Source organism: Leptonychotes weddellii, chromosome 1, assembly GCF_054177405.1.
Source record: "Leptonychotes weddellii isolate Sample4059 chromosome 1, ASM5417740v2, whole genome shotgun sequence".
NCBI classification, from domain to species: domain Eukaryota; kingdom Metazoa; phylum Chordata; class Mammalia; order Carnivora; family Phocidae; genus Leptonychotes; species Leptonychotes weddellii.
Window position 1 is genome coordinate 67,977,714 of NC_138369.1, and position 21,610 is coordinate 67,999,323.

The 21,610-nt window shown below is 39.7% G+C and overlaps 1 protein-coding gene across 7 annotated transcripts in view; it reads left to right on the forward strand.

Moving 5' to 3' along the window:
- NKIRAS1 (NFKB inhibitor interacting Ras like 1) overlaps window positions 1-21,610 on the forward strand; it is a 46,661-nt gene that overhangs the window by 20,679 nt on the left and 4,372 nt on the right. The window contains exons 3-5 of one of the 7 annotated variants that reach the window (XR_014146798.1): window positions 4,444-4,685; window positions 10,361-15,824; window positions 16,829-19,878. Coding sequence is in view for 5 of the 7 variants with exons in the window: in XM_031040987.2 (XP_030896847.1) it covers window positions 4,444-4,685; window positions 10,361-10,603 (485 nt within the window). In the remaining 2 variants the exon portion in view is untranslated. Of the gene's footprint in view, window positions 1-4,443; window positions 4,686-4,822; window positions 7,669-7,695; window positions 7,838-10,360; window positions 15,825-16,828; window positions 19,879-21,610 lie in introns of those variants that run through there. The other 6 variants (XR_014146797.1, XM_081825764.1, XM_081825762.1 and 3 more) reach the window with 6 other exon arrangements.

The window sequence follows — 21,610 nt, forward strand, 5'->3', positions numbered from 1 at the left end:
TTTTTTTTTTTTTAAGATTTTATTTGAGAGAGAGAGCACAAGCAGGGGGCGTGGCAGGCAGAGGGAGAGGGAAGCAGGCTCCCTACTGAGCACAGAACCCGATACAGGGCTCGATCCCACGACCCTGAGATCAGGACCTGAGCTGAAGGCAGACGCTTAACCAACTGAGCCACCCAGGTGCCCCTCAAATAAATAAAATCTTTTTTTTTTTTTTAAAGATTTTATTTATTTATTTGAGAGAGAGAGAATGAGAGAGAGAGAGCATGAGAGGGAGGAGGGAGAGAGAGCATGAGAGGGAGGAGGGTCAGAGGGAGAAGCAGACTCCCTGCCGAGCAGGGAGCCCGATGCGGGACTTGATCCCGGGACTCCAGGATCATGACCTGAGCCGAAGGCAGTCGCTTAACCAACTGAGCCACCCAGGCGCCCCTCAAATAAATAAAATCTTAAAAAAAAAAAAAAGTAAGCATTGGCTAAATCCAAAACCACATGGTAAGAGCCTACACCATGTACTATTTGTTCAGTGATTTGGGTAATATTAGGACAACCTTACTTAGTTCTCTATGAACCATGATCATTCTCCAGGTGCCATCTGGTTTCTTCACAGGCCATACAGCACTATTATAGGGATTTTTTGCTGGCCTGATTATTTGTACTCTTGCTAATTCCCATATAGTGGCAGGTATTTCCTCAAATCCTCCTAACAACCAGTATTGCTTTACATTTATAACCTGGGGAGGGGTAACAGGATCCCAATTTGCATTTCCCCTTAAGACAGTTTTAATTACTATAAATCGAAAGTGAAATTCTCCTACAGAGCTTTGTAGTAGTTTTTTCCCAGAAGAATATATATGGCTAATATATTCTCCAGTATTGGAGAAATGAAAACCTCATAAGGAGCAGTTGGGCTTTTATTCTCAAGTGTGCTGTTGTGCATTTCACCCTTATGCTCTTCTTTTCTTTTTTTAAGATTTTACTTATTTGTCAGAGAGAGAGCACAAGCAGGGTGAGCAGCAAGCAGAGGGAGAAGCAGACTCCCCGCTTAGCAAGGAACCCGATGTGGAACTCGATCCCAGGACCCTGGGATCATGACCTGAGCCGAAGGCAGCCGCTTAACTGACTGAGCCACTCAGGCGTCCCTAGAGCTTTTTTTTTTTTTTTAAGATTTTATTTATTTATTTGACAGAGAGAGACAGTGAGAGAGGGAACACAAGCAGGTGGAGTGGGAGAGGGAGAAGCAGGCTCCCCGCTGAGCAGAGAGCCCGATGCGGGGCTCGATCCCAGTACCCTGGGATCATTACCTGAGCCGAAGGCAGCCGCTTAACGACTGAGCCACCTAGGCGCCCCTAGAGCGTTTTTTTTTTAATACAAATTTTAGCAGTACCATCCAGAGGTAGAAAATACGACATAACTATAATGCATACATATGGACACACAGAAACACCCAGATACAGAGACTTTATAGCTTAAAATTACTGCCATGAAATAGGTACAAAACGCACTCGTGAATGTTGGATCTAAATTTGTTTTTTTTGGTAGATGGAATAAGGTAAGGTAACCTGTCTAGATGGCTTAAGCTTTTTCCACTTGTATTTGGAGAAGATACTTAAGATTTATATGTCCTTTTAACAGAGAGAAAACCAAATTCTAATTTTTCACCAGCTTTTGATATTAAAACTCATTTTAATATAAATTCATTTTAATCTTAGCCAGCTTGACCACACATAATATTCCTTTCCAAATAATCCTTTTCCACAGACCTTCTACAACTTTCTCCATTCTGATTTTGTCCTGTTTTTTTTCTCTTCAGACCACCAGATGCTCTTTAGGACAAAATTATTTTTTTATTCCTCAACAAAAAAGCATCTCCATTTTTCATACCTTCTCCTACTGAAAACACATCCTACTTACCTGGCATACAAAGATATTTCCCATGAGTTCCATGGTTTAGCATCCCAGGCTGGCTTCAAATGATGATTGTAATCCAAAGTTGCCACATTTGGGGTGCCTGGGTGGCTCAGTTGTTAAGCGTCTGCCTGCGGCTCAGGTCATGATCCCAGGGTGCTGGGATCAAGCCCCGCATCAGGCTCCCTGCTTGGCAGGAAGCCTGCTTCTCCCTCTCCCACTTCCCCTGCTTGTGTTCCCTCTCTCGCTCTCTCTCCCTCTGTCAAATAAATAAATAAAATCTTAAAAAAAAAAAAAAGTTGCCACATTTTATGTCCCCCAGGGCGCACAAAGTGACAGATACACTGAAGTCTCAATTTGTGCATCCTGGGTTTAGATAGTATCTACCAAATTAGAAACCAAAAGAGATGTGGATATAGTCTCCTGTCCTTCTCCAGTTGTAATTCTTTATCCAACTGCCTTATTTCATTTCTGACACTAGCCAGACATTGATGGTCATCTGAAGGGCCCATAGGAGCAGCCAACCAACCAGGGCCACTGCTTGGCGGCCTTCCTTACCCCAGTGGGTCATGCAACTTTGTAATAGCTCTAATCCATTTGGCATCTTCAGGATGTCCCCATACTCATTCAGCAGTCCATAGGCATCAAGCAAACAGATTGTGCCTTCCCACATTAATGTGGTCAGCCACTCCAGGGTTTCCCCCAACAGAAGCTTCGTTTCCTTGCCCATTCTTCAGTCTCTGGGCTCCTCCTGGCTGGCTCACCAATTGTTCTATGAAAGGGAGGTAATATGCAAAATGATATGCAAAGGCTGAAGGAGCCATAAGACTGAAGAAAAAGGCCAAGAAGTCCAGCTTGACAAAAAATGGTTTGTTAAAGGGGCTTCTGGACAGAAGTCCCTCTTGGGCAGCTGCAAGACAAGTAGATCTCTGCAACTCCACCTCCTATAAGACCTGCTTTTACAGCCCTAAAGGCTGAGGCGTTCAGGCTGGGAGACCACCTGGGAAGGAATGTTTGAGAATCATAATCTCCAGAGCAGATCAAGGACATTATGCCCCAAGGGTGTGGTTAAGGGTGTGGCTAAACAGAAAGAATGGGGCAGGGAAGACTGTGCTCTAGAAGGCTTCAGATCACAGAGTGGTCATGGCAGATTTGTCCAAGATGCCATTAGTCTGGTTCACACAACAGTGTAAACATAACTTTTATATTCACCGCGAAACCAAAAAATTCGAGACTGACTTTATTGTGATACTCACTTTATTGCAGAGGTCTGGAACAGAACCAGCAATATCTCTGGGATATGTCTGTATGTTTTATTGGCATAGGATGTTATCCATATGATTTTATTTCTGGATATAGCTCATATTTAAATATGAAGATAGTTCCTGGGACCCTAGATACCTACCTTATAAGCTTCTTCACTGTTCATTAAAATTCAAAGTGTTATTCTCCCCTTAATTCCCTTATCAACAAATGATTATTGAATACTTGCTATGTACACAGAATGGTTTGTTTCTCTCAAAGATGTGGGACTAGTTGACGAGACAAAACTTACACAAATGCAACAAAGAAAAATGCATTATGAAAGGATCACTCAGGCCAGAGAGGAACAGAAACTGGGACATCAGTTATGAGATGAGCTCATTCATTCATTCAGCAAACATTTACTAAGGACTTTCTATGGATGTAAGTCAGTTTGTTAGTCCTCACAGCTATAAAGACAGATTAGGCAGTCTTGGCTCTCAGAGTTTACAGTCCAGCTTTTGAGGGGACAGATAATGAAAGACTGAAGTATAAAATGGTATTACTGTATAAGGAACAGTAGGAGCAGAAAGTTGAGAAGGGGATAATCAGGAGAGGATCCAGAGTTGACATTTCAGTGAAGTTTGGGAAGTAGACTAGGTCTTTTACCAGGTGTTTACTGAGCTATTGCAGTAGTTCAGGTGAAAATAATAAGCCAACAGGAATGAAGGAGGCAACAGATTAAACTGGTGTTCCAGCAGCAGAATGGCTGATTTTTGATAACTTTCCTGTAGTCTTCTTAGTCAGCAAGAACTCTGAAGACAGCCAGGGAGATGGCGATCAAAGGAAGAAAGCAAGGAGGAGGAACAAGTGTAGGGAGGAAAATAAGTTTTGTTAGTTTGAAGTATTTGCATGACAATGACATTCACATATAAATCCCCAGTAGGCACTTGAGAACTAACAGTTACTTTTTTAAAATTACCTAATAGTAAGTCTCATTGCCAAATTTTTATTTCTATACAGAAGAAATCTATTTTAATACTGCTTTGTTCACTTACTATAACACCTTTCACTTTAAAGAAATTTAGTAGATGGAAATGCGATTCTTATATATAGTAAATAGGGAAACTTCTAGAAAGCCAACTTCTAGAGGAGAAGAAAATACTCATCAATTGGTACTAAGTTATCCAAAAAGAATAATATTTTTTCTTTATTGAGGTTTAATTGACTTAACACTTTATTAATTTCAGGTATACAATGTAATGGTTCGATATCAGAGTAATTTCTTTTTAATCCCAGGAATGGAAGATTGTGAAACAATGGAAGATGTATATATGGCTTCAGTGGAAACAGATCGGGGAGTAAAGGAACAGTTACATCTTTATGACACCAGAGGCTTACAGGAAGGCGTGGAGCTACCAAAGCATTATTTTTCATTTGCTGATGGCTTTGTTCTTGTGTACAGTGTGAATAACCTTGAATCCTTTCAAAGAGTAGAGCTTCTGAAGAAAGAAATTGATAAGTTTAAAGACAAAAAGGAGGTAAGTGGGTCTGTTAAAAATGCTGATTATGAATTGTAATATTTAAATTGTAGCATGAACTTTTGGGCAGTTAAAATATTTAAAAAACATTAAGTTGTATGCACAGTATCTGTAATCTTCATAATATTTTTTCTTAGCCCAGGAAATACAGGATTGAACGAATTCAATCAGGACCAGCGTTTGACTTTCTGCTTTTGCTTGTTACCATGTGCAAGTTGAACTTTAATGACACTGTGTCTCAAATACTATGTAGTTCACTTCATATTGTTTGGGATCGCTGTTTCCTAGGGCTCTCTTTGTCTCATTGGCTAAATAGGATTCTTGTTTTCGGCCTTAGCAGAAAATAATAAATATAAATATATATAAATAAATAAAATGATTGGATTTTCCTCATTTACTACTGAGAAATAAGTGCCTTACCGTGATCTGTAGCCTTAAATCTGGCCCATACCTATCCTTTTCGTCTTATTTTTATCATTTTGTTCCTCTGTCACTGTACTCCTGGGATACTGGTATACCCTTTGTTTTATTCAACGTGATGATTTTGTTCCCCTGTTAAGTCTTTGTCAATTGCTGGTTCCCTCCCTGGAACTCTGAACGCAGCTCTTTCTCCAGATCTTCACACAGCTGACTCCCTGTCATCTAGGGAACCACATAATATATTGGTTAACAGCACTGGCTAGATGTTCTTAACCTAGATTTTTGTATTTTATTTATTATGTTAAGCTTATTTTGAGATAATTGTAGATTCATATGCAATTTTAAGAAATAATAGAGATCTCTTACCCTGTTCCACCAGTGCTAACATTGTACAAAACTCGTATAATGTTACCACCAAGATATTTAGGTTTATAGTCAAGATACAGAACAGTTCCGTCATTGCAAGGATCCCTCCTATTATCTTTTTTTGCCACACCCACTTTCCTCCCATCCCCCTCCCCTTAATCCCTGACTAATCTATTTTCCATTTCTATAACCTTGTCATTTCACGAGTGTTAACATAAATGGACTCATACAGTGCGTAACCTTTTGGCATCAGCATTTTTCACTCAGCATAACTCTCTGGAGGGTCATCCAAGTTATTGCATGTATCAGAAGTTCATTCCTTTTTATTGCTGAGTGATATTCCATGGTATTTATGTACCAAAGTTTATTTAACCATTCACTTGTTGAAGGACATCTGGGTTGTTGATATCTTATTATTTTGAATACTTATTTGCTTTGTGAATAGATTACAGTTACAAGGTTCAGTCTTCAAAAGACATAGAGGCAGGTAATGGATGCTCTCCTCCCACCTGTTTCCCATTTTTCCCACCTAAACAGATAAATGCTGTTATTTTCTTAGGGTATCCTTCATATTCTCCTCCCTGCCCCCCAAAAGTTGAAAGAATGATTTACTGAACCACTCATATTTGATACTCGAATCTTGGCTCTGCTTCTCAACTTTCTGCCTCAGTTTCCTTAACCGTAAAATGGGGATAAGAGTACCCTTCTCATATGGTGGTTAGGGAGATTTAAGAAGCACATTCATTCAACAAATGCTTATTGAGCAACTACTATATGCCTGGCATTGTTTTAGGTAAAAGGTACGGAGAATACAATAGACAAACAAATGTGTATTATGAAGAGGGCGCCTGGGTGGCTCAGTTGGTTAAGCGACTGCCTTCAGCTCAGGTCATTATCCTGGAGTCCCTGGATGGAGTCCCGCATCGGGCTCCCTGCTCTGCAGGGAGTCTGCTTCTCCCTCTGACCCTCTCCCCTCTCATGTGCTCTCTTTCTCATTCTCTCTCTCTCTCAAATAAATAAATAAAATCTTAAAAAAAAAAAAATGTATATCATGAAGAGTCAGATGCTATGTAGAAAAGTAAAGTAGAGCAGGGTGCAAGGGTACTGTTTTTCTGTAGGGCAATCTGGGAAGGCCTCCCTGATAAGGTAACTTTTAGCAGAGATTTGAAGGAAGTGAGGGAGGGAGCCAGGCCCATGTGGTGGAGGAGTGCTCCAGGTGGAGGGACTAGCTGGTACAAGGGTCTGGGAAAGTTTGCTTTGTCATGTTCAGGAACAACAGTGAGGCCAGAGTGGGCTAGGAGGAGTATGGTAGGAGATGAAGGCCACACTTCGGATCAGAAGCCATTGGTTTTGAGCAAAGGAAAGACATGATCTAGCTTAGGTTGCATTTATTTATTTATTTTCATGTTTGATTTAAAAAAACATTGGATAGGGATTGCACATGGCTCAGAAGTAAAAATGATACATAAAAAGGACTATTGTGAGGTCTAGTTCCCACCCCTGTCCTCAACCACCGAGTTCCTTTATCTCAAGCCTACTATTCATTTATTTTTTTATTCATTGATTGATTGATTGTAAACTCTGTGCCCAACATGGAGCTTGAACTCATGACCCTGAGATCAAGAGTCACATCCTACACCACCTGAGCCAGCCATGTGCCCCTCAAGCATGCTTTTTAAATATTTTACCACTTGTTTTGGGGCATCCTTCCTAAGTTTCTTTAGATAAATACAAGCAAATAGGAATATACATATAGTTTTCCCCCACCCCCACTTTCTTACACCAAAGGTAGCATAGTGTTCGGCACCTTACATTCATGTAATATATCTTGGGAGTCCTTTCCATAGCAGTACTCAGATTCCTTTTATAATTTTTTTCTATTTTTTATTTTTATTTAAGATTTTATTTATTTGACAGAGAGGGGGAACACAAGCAGGGGGAGTGGGAGGGAGAAGCAGGCCTCCCACTGAGCAGGGAGCTTGATGCGGGGCTCCATCCCAGGACCCTGGGATTATGACCTGAGTCGAAGGTAGTTGCCTAACAACTGAGCCACCCAGGTGCCCCTAGATTCCTTTTTTTAAAAGTGATGCATATTCATTGCGTGGGTGTATACTTACTTAACCAGGTCCAAATTGATGGATACTTGGGCTATTTATAGTCATTTGCTATTATGAACTGTGCTACAATGAATAATCTTACATACTTATTATTTTGTATGTTTTAGGGTATAGTTGTAAGATCAGCCAAAATGGGGTTTTTGAATCAAAGGATATATTGCCAAATTACCTTCCATAACAAGGGTATGAAAGTGCCTGTTCTCCAGTCTTGACAACAGTGTGTGCTTGTGGATTTTGTGCATCTTCTGGGTGAGAATGGTACTTTAGTAGTTTGTTTCCTTAATATGAATAAGCCTAAACATCTTTTGACTTGTTTTAAAATGTTCATTTTGGCTGCTGTGTTGACAACAGGCAACATAGTTGAGGGACAAGGTGAGAAGCAAGTTTTGTGAAATGCTATTGCTCTGGAGCACTTAAACAGTTACCAATTGAGGAGAAACCACTTTAAAAATAGGGAGTGATCTAACTATGTCATGGTGCAGATAGGTCAGAAAAGCTGAGGGCAAAGACGTGGCCAGCCTTTAGAAACTTGGGATGTCTTTTTTTTTTTTTTTTTTTAAGATTTTATTTATTCATTCGAGACACAGAGATAGAGCGAGCGAGCGCGAGCAGGGGGAGAGGCAGAGGGAGAAGCAGCCTCCCCGCTGAGCCAAGAGCTGGACATGGGGGTCGATCTCAGGACCCTGGAATCATGACCCGAGCCGAAGGCAGATGCTTAACCATCTGAGCCACCCAGGCACCCCGAAACTTGGGATGTCTTAAGAACACAGTAAAACAGTGAGATGAAGTTTGATTGGACTGGATATAAGGATTAAACACAGCAAAGATAGCTCTTTGAAAGAATTTTGAGTCAAAGGGTAAATATATTGTCCTATAAAGGGAAACGGAGCTGGAGAAGGATGTGTAAAAGAGGGCTTTTTTAAGCGAGAGCTAGTGTTTGTATGCTCATGGAATGATTCGATAGGAGAAAATTGATGGGGAGGGGAATAATTGCTAGAGTGACAGTCTTGTCTAGGATAGAGGATGGGTTCTAGAAGATGGTAGGTTGTTAGATGTGGTGGTGGATGCAGGTGAAAGTTTAAATTGCTTCTGTTTTCTTACTGAAATAGTATGGACATCAGCTGAGAGTAAGGGGGGAAAGAAGAGATGTTGGAGGTTGAAGAGGGTCAAGGTAGGAGCTGTTAATATATTTGCTGGAGAACACCAGGTCACTTAAAGTCAGTGGTTATTGAACTGGGACCAGCCAGGAGGGCTGTTTTTTTCCCCTCCATCCATGTTCAGTAGGTGGTGTAGGCACAGTCCAATTAAGAGTTAAATTTAAGGTGGGGGGGGGTTGGCCAGGTGAATATAATGGGATGATGATGTCAAGGTAGTAAAAGAATCTAAACTGGGCCAAGAACTGAGGACAGGAGGAGGGTTGAAGGACAGTGATCAAGGTAAGAGAGACAGTGGGTTGCAGGTCCTTCTGGTGTTGAGGATTGTTGTAGTCAGGGTGTTAGGCATGAACTAGGAAGGTACGGGTGGGAGTGGGATTCCTGGAATTGGGACTATAGAGGGGAACAATTACAATGGCAGGAGTAGGATGTGTTCATGGGAGTGAATGGCCGAAGAAGTCAGGAGGATGATTAAGGCTATTTGGGAAGGGTCATCCATATGGTTAGTGAAGTCACTAGGACTTAACGATAGAAATAGTGTGGGAGTGACCATGAGCCAGGTCTGTAATGAGTAGCAACAGGGTGGGGGTGGGAAACAGGTAGTAGGTAGTACAGACTAATAGTACCAGCCTTCAGTTTTAGGGTTCTTAGAGAACATTATTGGAGGCAGCACCGAGGGGCAAGGATACCCCTTACATCCCCTGTGCCCACTGTGGTAGTGAGTACTACAGAGGTGAGCCAGTTTCAGCTAGGAAAGATGAAGGGAACATCCAAAGCAGAGATGGGGACACAAGAAGGGGATTTTGTTAAAGTCTAGGGGCAACATGGAAGTTTCTGCAACTGGATCAGACTAGGTGATAACATGTGAAGATGAAAATGTGGGTGATGAATGACAGGAGGACCTGAAGGGATAGATCCTGTTGAGAAATGAAGGAATATGAGACTTGCCAAGAAAACCAGAGCTCTGGGGCCTGTTCCGTCCTACCTAGGAGGCATGGTCTAACTGGAGCACGGAGAGCTCCGTTTTAAGGCAGGAACACAGCAATGGCTTAAATGTCCTAGTTCAAAGCTGCTCCTCAGAGATGCCTTCTCTTAAAACTCTTACTGCCCTTCTTCTACTTTCCATGATCTTGTTTTGTCTTTATACAGTCAAGGGTCTGAAAATTGGATACTCTCTCCTCCAGACCTCCCCTCGTCCTGGACTTTGACTGCCTTGTAACTGCCATATTCTGGGGGCCTGAAACTGCATGGTGTGCAGTAAGCACTCAGCTTAAGTGAATGTGACTGCCTTACATTTAGTGTAAAATACTCCTATGGGTCCATACATTCAACAAATGTTTAGTGCTTGCATCAGGCACTGGTCTATGATCAGGAATAATGTGAACAGACTGGAGTGACTTCACTTACTAATCATTTAAAATGTTTCCTAGTTAACAAGCTGTATAGCATCTGCATTTTTAACAAAAATGCATTCAGGAAGAATGAAGTTATAACTCAGGTCACATCTGAGGATCAGTTTTGAAGCAGTTCTATTCAAGAAAGGACAATTTTCTTGATTTTTTTATTTTGCCTAGGAACTAATGTTGGCAAAGTGTCATCTTTTTTATTTTCCTTTCAGGTAGCAATTGTCGTATTAGGAAACAAAATTGACCTTTCTGAGCAGAGACAAGTGGATGCTGAGGTGGCACAGCAATGGGCAAGAAGTGAGAAAGTACGCCTGTGGGAGGTAACGGTTACAGATCGGAGAACTCTGATTGAGCCATTCACTCTCTTAGCCAGCAAACTTTCCCAGCCCCAGAGCAAATCGAGCTTTCCTTTGCCTGGGAGGAAAAACAAAGGGAACTCTAGCTCCGAGAACTAAAAATCAGTAATGCTACAACTGTCTGTTGAATAGATTGCCTTTAGGTGTCCATGAGCATATTTAAAACAAGGCATTTGCATCTACCTTTGGTCCTTAGGAAGCCTTTAAGGAAGTAATGTACTTTATAATTAAATTATTTGGGCTAAGTTTATTGCCTGATATGAAGTAATTATTTGCACTGTCATTGTTTGAAACTTGTCCCTGAACTTGGCACCTAAATTTTTGTTGCATTTGTCCAAAGAGTAAAATAAAGTTTGGGTAGTATGTAGGTATGTCTGTAAGACCAGTAGCTCCACAACCCCCAACTTGTTTCAGAAGCCATTTTTCTGTGTAACTTTATGCAAACTTCTCAGCTCAAATATAATTTTGTTTTTAAGAAGTTCATTAATCATCTAATGTCCAGAATTATAAAATGACATTTTTAGATCACAAACAGTAAACAATTTAGGTGTTAAATTTTATCTCATGGAGACCTTGCTAAATAGAACAAAACCTATGATAATAGTTCAAATTATATGTTTAGCATGACTTGAGGTAGTAGGTGGTGTAAATATGTTCAAAGCATTTGCTCTTTAGAAAACCACTAAGCACTGAAGGACACTAAAGCTTCCATTTCCACAAGTATTACTATACCTTCTTCAACAGTTTTCTGGATACACAGTCATGTGGAATAAAACGTATCATAAAAATATTGGACTTCAGGTTAGATACTGGAGTTTGTGCTGTGGTATTCTTTGAAGATTTTGGCAATATCCGAGCAGTGGGACTAACTGTATTTCACCAGCTGACGATACTGTAACTAATTTTAGAAGTAGGAAGCAAGCTACTTAGTATTTCAACTGGCAAAGCAGTTTTTTTTAGAAGTGGGGGCAGGGAGCAGAGGGAAAGTGAAAGAATCTTAAGCAGGTTCTGTGGCTGGATCTCACAACCCTGAGATCATGACCTGAGCCACAATCAAGAATCGGATGCTTCACCACCTGAGCCACCCAGGCACCCCTCAGCTATTTGATCTATATGTAAAATATGAAATAAGCTGTTCAGCAAAGACACGTTAAAAAAAAACTAGTACACTTTTTTAAGTAAACTCTACCCATGGGGCTCAAAGTCAGGACCCCAAGATTGAGTCTCTACCAACATTTCTGAAGTGGAGTACTTTCAAGGCTAGGTTCAGTGAATTTAAAGTCAATTGGTTCATTTCTGTGAGAGTTCAAACCAAGAACTGCATAATACAAAACCTGCAAATCAGCTAGTGTTGCTTCCATTTAACTGGCTAAAATTCCTCATCACAAATACATTTTTTTGCCAAAAAACTTATTCAGATAATGGCTAAGTCATGCCCTGAGGTTGATCTCGGTTTCTTTCCTATTATTTTTACAGAGATGAATAAATACAGTGATTTAAAAAAGCTTCTCTGGAGTAGATGCAAAGAAACAGAACTGCTGGATATATGTACATTTAGGTACTGCCTAATTGCCCTCTCAGGGAGATGTATTAATACAGTCATGAGAATCCATCTTTAAGACACCTCAAAAACAGAATAGCATACCAAACCTAACCTAGTCTGTATTACTTGTAGGTTGTGTAGTAGCAAAACTTTAGAAGAATCTGCAAACTACAAACACAGGCAAAAGAAAGTAAATGAATACAGCAGTGTTAGGTGGTTGTTTTAATATTGTTTATTAGCACAGTAACAAATGCAGACTTAAGTAGTCCACAACATATAACCAATCCACTGAGCAACTCCTATTCCACACCTTACAGTTAACAGCTTAAGGTATTTTACTACAGGTTTTCACAAGTCGTGATTCAAACCTCTTGTCACAATAAAGTAGATTGGCATATAAAATAAAATACATAACTACTCATTTCCTATATGGTGTCTTATAGCCACGTATCCATTTTATATATATGAGATGACAGTCTCTAAAAACTGTTAAATATCAATGTTCCCTCCCAAGAAGGGAAAACAAATTCCAATTTTTTTGAAAAAAAAAAAAAGTGTAGTCTTGGAAGGACTTTACATAAACGGCCATGTGTGTAACCTGTACAAAATTAATCTATTTTAAATTTACAGACTACAAGCAACTGAACCCAAATGTCTATTCTCTGTACTACATTTCAGCTAATATTGCAGAACTAATGACAGTTTTAAAAGTTGCTATTACCAATTCTGTCTACTGTAGCAAGATACCTTAAGTTACAACAAAATCTTAGGAAATAAGACTGAATAATATCTGTTATAGAAATACCCTACTCTTTACCAACTCCCACCCTCCCCCACCCCTTCAAAATCATAAGCAGCTCTCTGTGACAGACAATGTAAGAATTGTGAAAACCCAATTTATGTAGCGTATCTCTTGGTCCACTGTCTGGCCATTCTGTCATGTTCTGCTCTGTTGGTCATATACTGAGTGGCAATACTTCCCACCAAAGGGTCAGCTAGAAGAAGAGAATGTTTCAAATTTTAGCACATAAATCAGTGACAGCTTGGAAACAAATATGCAAAGTATTTGTGATCAAAACCAGTTTTGAAACACCGTTCCATCATCGTGGCCACCATATGCATGGGGAAAACTTCTTAACAAAACAAAATGCTCAGGCTTTAGTACTAGTGTAGCTTTATCGTTCATTCTATTTTTCTCCCAACAAACACCACACCCAATTGGAAGTGTTTTTGCTCTTATGTGTTAGGTAAAGTTCAATAAAAACTGGAATGTTCAAGGCTACGATGAACATGGAATCCAACTGTGTTCACATGACTGTTCAGTGGAATACTGTAAAGTCCTCTAGGCTGTTCCAGTATTGACCTCTAAACTAGTTACTTAGAAAAACCCAGGTTACTAGGTCAAAACCTGGACCTCAACAATTAAGTAGAGTGTTGCTCCGAAACCTAAACAGAATCTTTAATAATAAAAGGAATAAGCTTCCCCCCAGACCCCACCGCAATCAGTCTGATAATCCCTAAGTATTATCTCACTTTCAAAATTTAACACCAGCTTTGGGGCAAGTACTCAGTGAACCAGCAGGCACAGGAGAGGTTAGGCAGATGACTCAACATTTAGTTAGAAATACATGGTTTAAAGAGAACTGTATGAAAAATGTGAAAACCTAAGGCAAATTTATAGAAGTCCTAGTTGTTTTAAAACATCTTGTTCCTAGAGCATAGAATTACTGCCTTTTTCAACTAGTAGATTGAACTTCTCGATTAAAACTTTCTTTGAAAAAAGATTAGTTTTTGTCCTTTTTTTTTTTTTTTAAGATTTATTTTTTCATTTGAGAAAAAGAACATGAGCAGGAGGGGCAGAGGGAGAAAGAATCCTAAGCAGGGCCCAACACGGCCTAATCCCACAACCTGAGCTGAAAACCAAGAGTCGGACACCCAACCGACTACATGTACATCCAGGTACCCCTACTTTTTGTTCTTTCAAAGCTCTTTGTACTTTATCAAAACAAGTATTTTTCAGGTGAGGAGAAAGAAGGAAAAAAAAAATTAACCTTACCAGGATTACAGTCTGTAAGAAGGGAGCAGATAGAAAGGAGAACTTTAGAAATGGTTAGTGCTGGACTCCAATTATCTTTTAATATGTCCAAGCAAATAACTCCTTGACTGTTAATGTTACAGTGATAGATTCTTGTCCGAAATGTAACCTAAAAAAATAAGACAGTATTAAAATTTAAACAGGAAACAATAAAATTTTTCCTAAATTGCTTTTTCAATTGAGTGGCTATAATTTAAAAATGTCTGTTTCTTTAAAAGATGAATAAAGAGTTTAAACTAAAGCTGGTAAGAGAGGTTAACATACACTCTCAGTCACTTCAATGGTAATATCCATCAACAAAAAGCATGGTAACTTCAGTTTTTTCTCAAATTCATCTTTAGTAGTTTCAGTGTTTTAAATACTTTTTAAGTTTGAAATAGCTAAGTGTTTGCTGACCTCTTGTGTTAGCTGGTGGTACTACATGGCCTTAAAGTAAGCTTTATAATAAATTCAGATACAATACAGTGGGTACATAAACAAAAGCAAAATGCTCAGCTGAAAAGGCTGAAAAAAAAAAAAAAAAAGACGACAACGACGAGATTTGGTTCTGCTTTCTCTGACTTTTACATTAGATCCTGCAGATATCCCGTCTACGTAGGTCACAGAGTCACTAAAATGGAGTTCCACAAGTGAGGAGCCAGAAATGGGTAAGGATCATAGCAGTAGACAAATTAACACAAGCCATATAAGCCTGGGTTGCTTTATTCTGGTTTCCTAATTCTTATTTGTGAGACACAAAGAATCATTCAGAAGTAAAAATTACCACTTAGTAAATAAGAATCATAGATTGACTGTCACAGGAGATACTACCCTAGATAAGAAAACCCAAAGCCTGGAGGTTAAGAATTTGAGTAAGACCAAAACGTGACAAGGAGCAGAATCCAAAAGTCTTTGGTAGGAGATTCTGACTTTCTAATTACTTTAGTGCACAGATATTTTGACACCATTTTTAACTGTTCAGTAACTTCTTCCCTGTGAGTGGAAAATAGGGGATTGATTCTGGGTTGCTATGTTACTAAAAATAGCAGGATTTTAAGCACCATCAAAACAAAGCACATACTCCTAAGAACTATGGTCTCTGTAAGAGGCAAAGCCCCCTCCCCCCATGCAAGTGTTTTGTGTCCATCCAAATGTACTTAGAGATTCGTTAAGATATAACAGAAATCTACCTTTTGTGATTAAAACTCTATTTTAAAAGCTTCAACAGTCTCTCATGGCAATATGTAAATCTGACTATAAATCAGGAAATTCTTACCTTTGGAGGCTTGAAGGGGTATTCTGGTGTAAAAGTGATATCAAGGAAGAATACACCACCCTCATACACGGATCCTGGAGGGCCCAGAATGGTTGATCGCCATTCATAGATGTTATCACCTTTGGGACCAGCACTGTGAAGTAATACATCAAAAGGTAAGCAGATGGTGGCACCATGCAAGTTTTTACAGGGCATTAAAAAAAAAGGAAAAAAGATGATCTCTCCTCCCTTTTTGTTTAATGTGTGGATTCTCTCCACAAAACAGAAGTGTCTTTCAGACTCAATCTGATTCTGGACTGCAACAAACCCATCAGCCTTAAGTCAAGTAAACTGAATGATAAAGAATGTTTAAACCACTCTAAGCCTACTTAAGCTGTGAATAAGCAAGAAATTGAATTCTCAAACCTCTCCTCGATTATAAGAAAATGTAAATATTCAGTGGTTTTGCTCACAACTATTCATTTCTGATGACCATTTTAAGAACAAAGTTTCATTTCTGACTCACTGGGGTTCTTGTTCCTTGTTCTTCTATTTCCATAATCTTATCCTAAAAGGAGCCCAATGGATTACATACTTTTTACATTATAAACCATGTTGGGTGGGAGGAGCACAAGGATGACAGAGTATCCAATGGCAAGTTATTCAGTTTGCCTTTCAATGTATAAAATGCTATAATCAAGTTCTCTAAAAATTACAGTTGGGATGTTCATTTATCCCTTTCCCTGTTAAATCACTTTTATATTTAGTTATACCATAATACCCTTCCAAAGCATTGTGTTGGCTTGTAGAGTGTTCTGTATCCAAGTACAATAAGAAAAACAGAAAAATTTTTACCCTCCAATTCCAACACCAATGAAGAACTTAATATAACCTGCCCAAACAACTAAGTGTGGGTAGGACTCTGGTATTGAGGAGAGAGGAAAAGATACTAATTTTAGGTACTAATTTTAAAAAGACTTCCCAGAGCATGGACATAACAGTATTCAATTGGTTAACTTACACGTTTTAGCTGAGATTTCTCAAACCTAGCTACAACAGTTGCTTCAAGGATAATGATGTGTGTCAGCCAAACAACAGAAAGGTCTTTACTTGGAGAGACTTGTATATCCCAGTCAATACACAGGATAATTTCTACAGAGCAGGCAAACTGCTATTTTAAATGAATGGATGGTATGAACTGGATTCATTCACTCATTCTTATTAAATGCCCATGTAGGCCAAGTTAAATGGCAGAGATTTCAATAATGAACAAGACAAAAACTCCTTGTCTTCAAGACGCCCTCTGCTAACTGGCTAGAGATGAGGTTCATTCAATTCCTTCATTTAAGAGAAAGATTAGAGGAAGAGGAAGGGAAAGGAAAAAAAAATAAAAAGATACCTGTCTGTGGCCTTATACTTTCCACAAACCCACCAGATTTTTTTTTCTTTCAGAATGAGTTTACAAAAGAAAACCAGAAAGAAACAGAAGTTGGGGAAGAAAACATGATGTGGCAAAAAAGGAGAGAAAAAATACAGATAGAAGAACATGCGCTAATGGGAAGAGTAGCCCCAAACTGGCCAAAAGGCACAGAGCTTGGACACTGACTTGAGCACTTACTAGCTATGTGACCTTGAGCAAGTCACTAAACCTAAACCACAAATTCTCAGGAATGTTTTGATCATTAAAATGGTGCGGGGAGGGGGGATGCGGGGGGAGAATCTCTGTAGAGAAACAGACCCACAGTAGTCTCATTAAATGGTAGTATCACAGTTGTTATGAATTATTCCTACTGATTTCAAATAGTATGGGTCCTTTAATATCCTTGTGATTGGTATTCTCAAGAACTTTTTTTTTTAAGATTTTATTTATTCATTTGAGGCAGAGGGAGAGGGAGAAGCAGGCTCCCCGCTGAGCCAGGAGCCCAATGTGGGGCTCGATCCCAGGACCCCGGGATCACGACCCGAGCTGAAGGCAGACGCTTAACAATCTGAGCCACCCAGGCGCCCCTCAAGAACTATTTAAAAACTTGTTTTGGAATGGATATATATGGAAAGAGATTATTTCACATGGTCTCTAATATGAAGTCCTGGATTTTTGTTGTTGTTGTTTAGTTTTAAGATCACTTCCTACTTTTATAGTATCATCTGACCGTAATTTTCACAAGGTGGGATGTAGGGAGAACTTTTAAATCAGCCCTCTACTTCTAGGAACATGCGGTAACCTCTAGTGAAAGGATACTATGCTGATTACAGCTTCATGTCCTGAGGTTAAAACTGGTCTTTGGTCATCTGGTCTGCCTACATATTTGCATCCAGTGTATGTTCTTGGGCAAAAAGTCTATAGACACTGGCCATTACAGCTAGGACACCTGTTCACCAGACTAGAGTGAACTTAAAAGTGGACTAATGAGGTGAGGACACCACTGATACAGAGGTTGCAGATAACATAACTATCCTATTTAATCTAGTTAATGATATCTAGGGCTTAAAGGCTAAAAGGCAAAGACAATCATCTGCTGTAAACCTCTCTTTTTACAGATGAGGAACCCAGGCCTGAAGGAGAAGCTAGGCCATCTAAAACCCAGTAATGGCAGCATTCCATACAGTTTTCCTCAGTCAGCTTGGTAATGCTAAGAAAGAGACCCAGAAAAAACTAGCAGTAAAGTCAGTCTCACCCTAGAGGTGACATGTTGACATGGGCCCAATTCTGCTGACCTCTTAGTACAGAAAACAGAACAAAGGTTTAACAATATAGCACTATAAGCAGCTTTTATGGATTGTACAGAAAACTGTAATTTCCGAACTTCATTGTTCCTCAACATAACCTATGGAACTTTCAAGATTCCTGACCCCTCATCCTAGGCCTGCCGAATTTAGAATATTCAGAAGGGACTTAAGAATCTATGGTGATCTTTAAACAGGTCTTGGTTGCTTTTGGGAATCACTGGTACAGGATACTGGAGGACAACCAGTTTAGAACATAAGCTTTAACATTACAGCTCATCACCTATGATATAACTGGATATTCAAATCAAGGTGGCTACTTGTGTGTAATCAGCTTTCAGTTTGGGTATAAACTTTTCGGAAAGTTCAGGAAAAAAAACAGAAAAGGGCATTAAGGAATCAAGTATGCAACATAAACATAACATAATAAAAAAATACCATGCTTCTGTCAAACTTTGAAAATGCAGAATAAAGGTGGGTTATATTAAGAAAAATAATACTAAGTGAAATAATATCAAATGAAGTTGAAATCCTAAAGCATGCAACAGGAGCCCTGGAGAAAACTAAACAGCATGGATCCCTAATCTGTGGATCCTCAACCAGGGGACTTGGGAGTTACAGGGAAGGATCTGAGAACCCACTGGAAGGACCAAGCATTGCTGCTTGAATAAAAACTTTACTCACTTTAAAGCTGTTACTGGAGAAATTCATATAACATTTTGTCATATGCATTTTATTAATCACAGAATAAAACAAAAATTACGGTCCTGCAAATCTTTTGCCTTTTTTTTCTTCCAGGTTCTCACTGTAAAGTTAGGATCTACTGATCTAGAAGGTGGGTAGACAGACCTATGGGGAGGAAGGGGTGAGGGCCCAAGTTTACAACTCTCTGAAGGCCACTGTGAAGGAGAACGAGGAACAAGAGAATCTTTACGTGTGACACTACAGGGAAAGGTCTGTTCCAGCACCCCACCCTCTTCTCTATAAAATGACTAACTAGGTTTACCCTCAGGTCAGCATATTCCTTTACCAGCCTTCTGTCCCCACCCTTTAAGATACGTTTTAGTTCCACAATAAGAACTTACGGAAATGTACTTTAGAATGGCATGTGATTTAAATTAGTAATTAATTTAAGTGATTAGAAAGTATGAGAGATGGGGGAGTTTAAATTAAGGGAATATGGGAACAAAAAAAATACACATCCCTGTTTGAAAATGTTGCAACATAACTGTGATTAGAATCTTGGCATGAGGCTGAGACTGAGAAGGTGGAAGGAGACCATGCCTTTGCCTTTCAGATTTTGTTAGAGACTTAAAACACCTCTCAAAATTAATGTATAATACACAGAACTCTTACACAAGTAAAAAAAAAAAAAAATTCTGCCCTTGATTCAGTCTTTTTTCCTTCTAGTCAAAATAAATAGAGCTGTGGCAAACATTTTAAGAAAAATAACAGTCAAGGGCACCTGGCTGGCTCAGTTCTTAGAGCATGTGACTTTTTTTTAAGATTTTATTTTTTGAGAGAGAATGAGAGAGCATGAGAGGGGGGAGGGTCCCAGGCAGAAGCAGACACCCCACTGAGCAGGAAGCTGGACGTGGGACTTGATCCCATGACTCCAGGATCATGACCTAAGCCACCCAACCAACTGAGCCACCCAGGCACCCGAGCATGTAACTCTTGGTCTTGGGGTTTTGAGTACAAGCTCCACACTGGGCATAGAGCTTACTTTAAAAAAAAAAAAAAAAAGTCATTTCTACTTTTGACACAGTATTTTCTTCTGTAATGGTTTCTGACTTCAGAGAGATACATTAACATTAGCAGCAGGGACTGTCATGAACCACAACATTCTTCTGAAGGAAGGTCTGCCTGTTGACTGATCAGCACCAAACTCAATGACAAGGACTCTTCCTCCACCAGCCTTTCCCTTAATGCTCAAAACCCGTTTCCTCCAGTAACCATGGGACAAGGCGGCTATACGTCATACTTCTTATGCCTTATTAATACTATATTGGTAATTAAATAGAATTTGAACAGTATAAAATATAATCAACACAGTCATTTAAGGTATAATCTTAAGAAATAAAACCAATTAGGAAAACTGTCATTAGAGTGGTCTTATTACAGAATTTGATGGGCCCTCTGGATTGACTTGAAAAAAAATTTTTTTTTTTTTTTTAAAGATTTTATTTGAGAGAGCGAGCACATGAGGGGGGAGGGTCAGAGGGAGAAGCAGACTTCCTGCTGAGCAGGGACCCCGATGTGGGACTCGATCCTGGGACTGGATCATGGACCTGAGCCGAAAGCAGTTGCTTAACCAACTGGGCCACCCAGGTGCCCCTGACTTGAAAATTACGATAATTACAAGAGGTAATGTTTAAGCTTCATTCTGTTTTAAAATCATGTTTTTGTAAGTCCTCCCCAACTCCTATCCTCAATACTAACTTACTATAGACTACTGTTCTTCCATTTCAACAGCAACCAAAGATGGATTTCAATTTTTAAAGAACATCCTGGAAGCAAGGTGAAATTATACTCAGTGTTTGTAGATTATATTTCTATCTGATCAATTTTTAACATTTTTATTGGGAGAGATGACCCTTGCATACAAACACAGAAACCCTAATTCAGGTATTATTTTAGGCATAAGTCTAAAAAGCTTAGGTATGTGGCCTCATATCCTAGAAAAAAAAGTTGAGGGTAAAGGCTGGGAAGATGAAAAGAAACATGCTACAGACAAGCATATGGATAGCAACAGCACAAAGTAAGTGAAAAATGGGGCAAGTTAGCAAATGCGCCAGCATATTTCAAAAAAGGGTAGAGGCTCATGATCAGCTGAGTTAAAAGCTCATTCTACCCACCTAAAAATCCCAAGTAATCTCTCAAACCAGTTGCTTATACAAAATGTATTATGTCATAAAAACCTCCAACTCCCACATGCTCACTGCTTTAGAGCAGTAGTTCTCAATAAAGGGTGGCTTTGCCCCCCAGGTGACATCTGGCAATGTCTGGAAATATTTTGGGATGTCACAACTAGGAAGGAGCTGTCACCTAGTGAGTAGAGGCCAGGGGTGCTGCTAAACATTCTCCAATGCACCAGGCACCAGATAGCTCCCTACAACAAAGAATTCTCTCAAGGGTCGCCTGGGTGGCTCAGTTGGTTAAGCATCTGCCTTTAGCTCAGGTCGTGATCCCGGGGTGCTGGGATGGAGCCCCGCATCAGGCTCCCTGCTCAGCAGGGAGCATGCTTCTCCCTCTACCTGCCGCTCCCCCTGCTTGTGCTTTCTCTCTCTGTGTCAAATAATAAAATCTTTAGGGCGCCTGGGTGGCTCAGTTGGTTAAGCGACTGCCTTCGGCTCAGGTCATGATCCTGGAGTCCCGGGATCGAGTCCCGCATCGGGCTCCCTGCTCGGCGGGGAGTCTGCTTCTCCCTCTCCCACTCCCCGTTTGTGTTCCCTCTCTCGCTGTGTCTTTCTCTGTCAAATAAATAAATAAAATCTTTAAAAAAAAAAA